Raw genomic sequence first — 8,365 nt, 5'->3', positions numbered from 1 at the left:
ATTAGTTTTGGGATGGCAATTGTTTTTTGAAATCAATCTGGAAGCGGATTAGATAAACATTATTAGCAAAGACTTCGTTAGCTCTAATTAGACCCTTCGAAGTATATAAATAGGGTTGAAATTAATGTAGTTTCAATGTAGAAGGTTTGATAGGATTTTGAAATTGGAACAAAGAGTCTTAAATAAAATTAAGCCCATTTATTTTAATGAGGATACATTTGTTTTGTCAGGAGAGATATACCAACATTGCTTTATAATGCGAACCGATCAAGGGTGAGAGTTCTCAAACTTTGATGGTATATATGAAATGAAACTTTAACTGTTATATAAATAAAATCAATTTATTGGTTATCATGTTATAGATACATTATCCTCAGGAACAAATAAACACCATTTGAATATACATTTACAATAACCTTAAAAGCTATAATTCACCTAAGAGTATTGTCATAAATTTATACACATAAATTTCAGCAGTCACAAGGGTAGCAGAGAAACCAAAGAGGCCTAAGAAGATCTTCTTCTTACATATCTAATCTACGTATAAAGTTTCCTAACTGCGTTAGGATTTAGTTATCATTTCATTGATTTATTCTCGCATTTGAAGGAGTTGCAGCCAAATTTTAAACTACACAACAGGAGTTGCTGATTAGTTCCAAGAACCCTAAATATGCGGTGGTTTATTTGATATATACCTGATAACAAGGGAAATTTAATTTCCATCCGAATGTTAAACTGTTTGCAGGTTTATTGGCATAATTCCAGGTGAAGTTCTAATTATGAAAGCCTGCTTTAACTGGGTTGGAAGATACGGTAGATTCAAAGAAAACGTTTTGTACATAGGTAGTTATGGTCAGCCAGAGCTCTTAACTCTGTAAATTCGATTCAAATGTACAAGAATTCTGGCAAAGCGCAATTTTCAGCAAATTTATTCACACCTCAGAGCAGCTACCTTATAACTAAAATTATATACCATAATAAATATTAATTCATAGTCATTGCCTTAACGTGTTAACCACACCTTAAAGACTCACAGTTTTTACAGGGGTTGGTCTGCAGGTCTCAAGATTCGAAACTTCTTCTGGATGCAACCAGATCTGGATTTCTGAAAAAGGAGATAGATATTTCTTTAGAGATACAAATAAGTTCCAAAATTTTTGAGAATTAACTGAAACTTTGTTGGAGCTCCTCTCTCAAACAAGCATCCAAGGAAGCCTAGATATCTCGCATTTAACTATAACAAAGATAGTTTAAAATGCGATTACGAGGAGGAAGTTTCTCAAATAGGAACAGCCACTAGCTGAAACTTTACTGACAGTCTATAGTGCACTAAATGAAGTTTGCCTGTGTTTGCTATCGGGATCTTACAGCCATCTGTGTAGACTTTGAAGAATAAAAACCCTGTTTTAATGTAAATAGGATCCCTATTTCTGGATCTAGTCACGATTTTAATTTGTAAAATAGGTAGAGAGATGAGTGTATATTGAAAACCAATTAAGTTCAAAACATTTACATGATTTCCGGGTAAATCCCTGGGGAACGAGCGTTCGTCATATAGTGTTTTATTTTAAATTGAGTTGATTCGATCAGGCGACCAAACAGTGTAATCTCGTAGAGCCTGTCTGGAATATTTGATAACGTTAAATTGAAATTTGAGCGCGATGTTTCCATATAATTTTTGTTCAGGGAAACTACAGGGAATGTGAAAAAATTAGTATTAAAGAATTTTACAATTTACTGGGTCGAATTTCAAATTGAAAATAACTAGCAAATTTATTTTTTCCAATTCACCAATTAGGAAAAGCTGGGAACTAACGATTACACGACACGTAATATTGTTTCAATAAAAAAAAACATTTGAGTATTGCGTTAAAAGACTTGATTAACGATAATGAAAAAAGTAACTGCGTTAACTTATGTTTAGCTACACAAGTAAGAGTAAACACAGCTAAAATTAGTTAACACAATATATCAAATTAAATACAGGATGAGGAAAAAAACAAATACTGTGCGTAAGACAGAACTGCATCTGATTGTCGTTAAGCCAGTGGCGACTGATAAATAAGGTTTCAAAATTCTTTATTATGTAGATATTGAAATTGGGAGGTTAATAAAAATCCGTTTGAGAACAAAAATACCTATTTTACTTTAACCAGATTGAAAAAAGCCATAGCCGCAATTTAATTTGATTCACTATTGAACTATCCTTCTCCCTTTCTTCTTTTTCCTTATTGCAATATAATTATAAACGCAATATAAATATAAACAAAATAATTAAGCAATAATATGTGGAACTATTATGATATATGATTGTCTATATGTATTGTATAGTTAAATGGCTATTAGATATTCGTATGTTGTGAGAATATGTGGGCTTTACTGGGCTGTCATCGTTTTGCACCTACTTTTGAGAATAACTTTCCAAATATATTTTTTACATTTGGCAAAAGGGAACATTCCCAACCCATGAAATGTAATTTAATAATTTAGCTGATCATCAATCATCTAAATAAAAGGCGATATTTGGTTTCGTTTGGACGATTCATGTCATAGGCATGACCTGCGAGATCTGCGATTCGATATAACATTCCCTATACTTTTTTCAAATTGCTGCAATATTTTCTGATTCACTTATAAAACAAAGAAACCGAAACCACGTTCACCCGAATAAAAACCAAACCTGGACATAAATTTACTTGAAGTCTCATACATCTTCCACCCCTTTCAATATTCTCCAAGTTCTATATGAAATATGGGATTCTTCTAGTTGATAAAGCACGCGTACACATGAGTTACCTGATACTTTTACAGCCACTAGAGCTAACTTATCCCAAAGATAAGAAATGGATTTTGCTTATCCCAACTTTATTAATGAGTTCTCTGCTTATCGGCGTTACAAGAGAATTTTAGTGTTAGAGGTGCTTTAGAGTTGAAAATTTGATATGCAGTTAATTGAGAAAAATGAATTTAGCTTCTAAATTAAGCAGATTACACCCCACTATGCAGACAGATGACGGAGGAAAATTTTCTAATTATTACAAAACTGCTGCTAAACCTTCTTTAAATATCCATTTAGCTCCACAAATAGATACCCTTTTGTGACACCACAGCAGAGGTTTGTTGAATACGCCCTTCTTACTATTGTGCACATTTTCTAACGTTAAGTATTTCATTTCGACTGCGTCAAGGGTGTGCTATGTAGTGGAAAGTTATTACGGTAATAAATTGCTCAAAATCCATTAATCACCCAGGAATAGTTGTTGCATATTGCGTTATTTGCCACATATACCCATGGGAATATAATAGTTTATAACAATATTATTTTGCTACAGGAGCACGATAATTAAATTAACAAAGGAAAAGTGCAGCGAATACAATATTCAAGTGCAAAAAACAAGTTGTAAAAGATAAAATCGAATTCCAATTGGTCCTTCGGCATTCATGTAATATCAGCATTATTCATTAGATTTAAATCATATAATTTAAAACAAGGGGAATTCGTATGTGTACACGGGTCTGTAACCGCATCCATGAATGCAGTAATTGTTCCGACCAAATACATTTAATGCAACTATATGGAAAATAAATCTGTCGACATCGATTTATGTGAAATAAGCATTACTTACATTATTTACATTATGTACAATCGAATTTCACGTATCTTCGTGATTGTCGAAAATTACTGGCCGACAGATCCCTTCACTTGGCGTTCTTCCTGGTTGTTGACAGGAGAGACCGGGTTCGCAGGTTCCGCTGAACCCCAGATCGCCACCGCATGGTTCTCCTTCTGTTTTTGCACACTCTTGACAGCACCTGAAAAAGAGAAAAATGTGTAAATAGCTTTGACTTTCGTAATATGGTTAAAAATTGCTTTCATACGGATGTCGATTTCAGGCAACCCAGCCTGACCTCATTCATGGTTTTAATGGCTTTTGCATTCAGTTTTATACTTTACTTTAAAATAATTAAACTTCCTTGGGAAGAAAATTGTTCAATACCTAATTCCAAGTAATCTCAGAAAAACGGATCCTTCTAGAAGATTAATTTTATGAGAGAAGCATGATTAGTACTAATAGTGTTTTAAATACATAAAGTAGACTGATGATCTAAGGGCTAGATCTATACTTCCGCATTACTTTAAGAATCTTGATGCAATATAATTATGTAACGTATCATTATAAAATCATTAAACACGTTCATAATGTAGTTGAGAAACCCTTTCATACATAAAAAATCCATTTAAACCTTTAAGTCCCTGAACCACAAAAAGTGTAGCAAACTCCATTTAACTAAAATTCATATAATTCAATATCCTAAATCCACGTTACCGAATATTTGTCTTTGCCAACGTTTGCCACGAACTTGCGGCTTATGTAGGCTTTATCCTCCTCAACTATTTCCTAAAACTATAGTGGATTACTCAGCTGACACAAATTATTGGCCAATTGCTCCCTCAAGACCCTATTTGAGGCCACCTCATAAATAACCTACTTTGGAAATTAGGCCCCTGAGAAGGCATTAGAATGTCTAACATTAGAGTATGCCGCTTCGAGTATCTTGAGTTCTGTTTTTATTTGGATCCTACATATGCGTGCCAGGGAGTTATAAACTGACTGAAAAGGAAAAATAAAGGAAAACGTCTATAAGTGCGTGTATAAAGGAAGGTCAGGGGAAGGTCAAGGTCTCTTGAATTTAATCAATTCTCTTAGTTGGATTTAAAAGGTTTTTGAAATCGTTTTGTTCGAGTCTGATGCTTTTGTGTCGTGGGATTATAAATTCGAATCACCGCAGTTCGCGTCATTCGCGAAACTGGCCTCTGTGCATTTGAACGATATCGATTGGTGAGTAAATTAAGTTACGGATTTTGAGATTAAATTATCTAAGCAAGTTCTTGCATCAGCTCTAATTAATTTCTCGGGCGCCCCGAGGTGTTTGATTTTCGTGCAATTTCCTCTAGGATGCCACTGTCAATAATATTTTGATACCGAATTATTTCGCTGAAGAAAATCCTTTCGAAAAGGCCTTCAAGAGAGCAAATTTCCAGTGAAATATTACTTTCGCCTACCTCTAATGATTTGGCATTCGTTCTCCACATCCCCACGCATTTTCTTCCCCTTTTAGCCATATATTGCCCTTTCCACTTGACATATCGTATTGCATCTAGCTCTAAGGCAGGAAACACGAATTCCGCTCAGGAGACTCTCGTTTTGCTTGGAATTGGAACATTTCCCAAATCGATTGACCACGAGGTTAAAACAGTGGTACAATTGCGTGGTAACCATTACCGCAAACTGTGATTGCACGCCAATCCAGATCTTTGACGCTATATTTCCAGCTTTGGTTTGAATTAGGTACATGCTAAGCGAATAATTATTCCCTGGAAAGGGATTAATTTGCAGGGCAATCATTTGTCATGCAGCCGAAATTGCATTGGCCAGTTTGTTCCTGTTATGTAATTGTTCCACATTTATCCGGCCAGTATAATATATCTTCAGGTTAATGTCGAACACATTACTTAACACCGTAAAAATATTAAATACACATTTTAATAAACGCAATTATTTGCTTGTGCTGTTGAAAAATATTCTACAAATAATTTTCGGTTTTAGAAACTTTTACAGTTTCATCCACAATAGTGGGATTTCAATGTTCAACCATTGGGCTCTGAAAAACTTCGATATCAATTATCTGGTCGTTAAACTTTTAATGGGGAATAAAGAAAAAGAACAAAATTTAAACGAGTGCAGCTTTGCAATTAACTGCGGAAATAAATAGAGAATTTTGGTTGCAAATAATCATGCCTGAGTCCTCAAAGTGAATTTGCAGCTGTGTTTTTTGGGCGTTGTAAGTTATGCGCTCGTTATCATGTTTCTTAAAACGGGTCACACGAATAAATTAAATTTGGTTCGTGTCCAGAAATGGCCTGGATAGAACAACATAGGAAAGAACATCTAGATGCACTAATTACTGCAAGGATACTAATTGTTTATTCAGTTCCTATTCTGAAGAACCTGTTGAGGTTACGGAAATTACTTGAACAGTCCTTTCTAATCAGAACTTCGTACTCCACTGGAGTTTATGGAATATATCAGCAAATTTATCTACATAAAGAACTCAATTTAGGTACTGGGTTATTTCGGCGTCATCAATAAACCTGATGCTATTGTAGTAAACAGTAGAGAACACATTTAAGTTATTTTCCTCGAATATCTGTGGAAATTGATTTTAAAAGTCTCTTTGGGGTATCACAAAATTAAACGAAATTTAGTTTATATCTCGAAATGGAGTAGATAAGTATTCCGATCATAATTGAACATCCTTACCAAGAGTTTTCCAATTTGTATAAATGGGTACGAGTAAGTCTATGTGGAAACAGTTCTCTCAATAACACAATCCTGGATTCGTTTCTATTTGGATTTAATATCTTAAACGTATTAGAGTTTTTCAACCCTTATGAGAATAAAACTCGTTTCAACGATTTCTTGATCGATGAACATTTGCCATCTTTCACGATTTATTTTATCTTAATGTCACTTTTTATACTCGCTTCCTTTGCGTTTCTGTCACCTCTTGTTCAAATCTGCCTAGTTTGGATTACTTCTCTTACACTAAAACAAAACTATTAATTTCTTACAATTGTTGATGGTGAAAGCTCAAAGTTAGAGACTTCAAGCTGTAATACTCTCTTTGAGGGAAGAACTCGAGCTAACTTTTGCTACGATTTGCGTGGTAACCTGAGACAAAAATCTTAAATCTATCCGCCAAAAAAATGAAACTACAGCCTACTTCCACTAATTTCCCAATTCTGGATTTACTAACGACACCCACTTTAAGCGCAATCTGCCAGAATCCCAGCGATAAAACTTTGCCAATAAACTCGCGTTAAGCCTGAGTCTAGACCAGATCACATTTGTCCGGCTGCCGATTAAATTACTGTCCTCCAGGACAAATCCAGCTCATTAGTTTCGAACTGTTAATCCTTAATCTGAGTTTGTCGCAAACTAATGAGGTTCCTGTTATCCCATGTGTGCGGCCATTTGTCCCCAAAGCTCACGTAAGGCGTAAAGCAGCCGATTCTGACTTAAGAAGTAACGAATTCCATACAAAAGAAAACAATTAATTATATTTGGAACCAAACTGTTCTGCTTCTTCGAGAATGCTTCGGAGTTTATTAAATTTTCTTTTGATCTGGAGCTTCTATTTACTCGGGTCGTATAAGTTAACGACAGCGAAATATCCCAGATCACTTCCCAGTTTGACTTAATACAAACCTTAATAAATTAAATTTATGTTTCTCCTCAAATAAACCCGTATATTCCAAAATACACCTAGATTTCCATTTCACAAAACTCATATCGTAGCTCATTAGCAAGTTTGAGAACTTGCAGATAAAATTTTAAATTACCGTTTAATATTAATTATCCCCTGAAATAACTGCAAAAGTATTCAGCTATTGATTTCCCCCAACTATAACGCTTCAAACGAGCTTCAGCTGCATTAAAACTCCTATATTATCGATGTTTGGATTTGATGGGCATAAAGTGAGCTTTCATTCAAATATTTTTAGGTCATGGATTACTGCAAATTTGAACTTGTATTGCGATCAATTGCGTGTTCAACATGCCAATTGATCAGTAATAAAGTTTAAGGCACATTACAAGATAGTGTGTCTTACATGTCATACGAAATCTCAGAATGAACACGTTTCAGGTAGTGTCAATCAAATCATAGATTGTATATTATATTTTGCGGACACAGCATATTTTACAAAAATTAGTTAATGGAATTTTGGTCACGTCTCTAAGTTGAAGAAAATACAAAAGAATTTTAAATAGGCCGCAATGGAAATTAGCGAAAATGAATAAGCTTGGATATCACGAACGACTTTTGTTCACATCGCAAACACGTACATACATTTATGCAGCTCTAATTTAGCAGCGCCTGATTCTTATGGAGATACGAAGTTGGAAAATAAATTTTCGTAATTATTATTGCTTGGGCTGATAAAAAGTCGAAGCAGGATGATGTAGTGAGGCACCAAGCAACATACTAATAATATTTTCGGTATTACATTTAGTTATTGTGGATGAGAAACCTATTTTCGTCATTTATATTCGATAAACTTGAGTGAATATCAATACTACAAAAGATTTTTCTTGACAATAACTACAATCTTCATGTCTTTAAGGCAGCGAACAAATCTCACAAGTGTATTTCCGAGTTTTTCGTAATATAAGTGTTAATGGTTGAAATTTATGTTTCCCTTTAAGTAAAGCTGAATACTTTGAATTTCGCGTCTGTTCCAGGCCCATAAAATTGATCTCATAGCTCAATGATAAATTTAAGAACTAGTTGCCCAGCCCGA

The 8,365-nt window shown here is 34.4% G+C and overlaps 1 protein-coding gene across 2 annotated transcripts in view; it reads right to left on the bottom strand.

The window, feature by feature from the left end:
* Nucleotides 1-320: 320 nt before the first annotated feature.
* cmpy (crimpy) overlaps nucleotides 321-8,365 on the bottom strand; it is a 38,145-nt gene continuing 30,100 nt past the window's right edge. Inside the window, exons 2-4 of one of the 2 annotated variants that reach the window (XR_010732990.1) lie at nucleotides 3,627-3,813; nucleotides 1,022-1,105; nucleotides 321-959 (exon numbers count right to left, since the gene is read on the bottom strand). Coding sequence is in view for 1 of the 2 variants with exons in the window: in XM_066292343.1 (XP_066148440.1) it covers nucleotides 3,654-3,813 (160 nt within the window). In the remaining variant the exon portion in view is untranslated. Of the gene's footprint in view, nucleotides 1,106-3,626; nucleotides 3,814-8,365 lie in introns of both variants that reach the window. The other variant, XM_066292343.1, reaches the window with a different exon arrangement.

This window comes from Euwallacea fornicatus, chromosome 17 (assembly GCF_040115645.1).
Source record: "Euwallacea fornicatus isolate EFF26 chromosome 17, ASM4011564v1, whole genome shotgun sequence".
NCBI lineage: Eukaryota > Metazoa > Arthropoda > Insecta > Coleoptera > Curculionidae > Euwallacea > Euwallacea fornicatus.
Note: the sequence above shows the minus strand (reverse complement) of the source record. Positions and strands in the feature narration are given on the sequence as shown.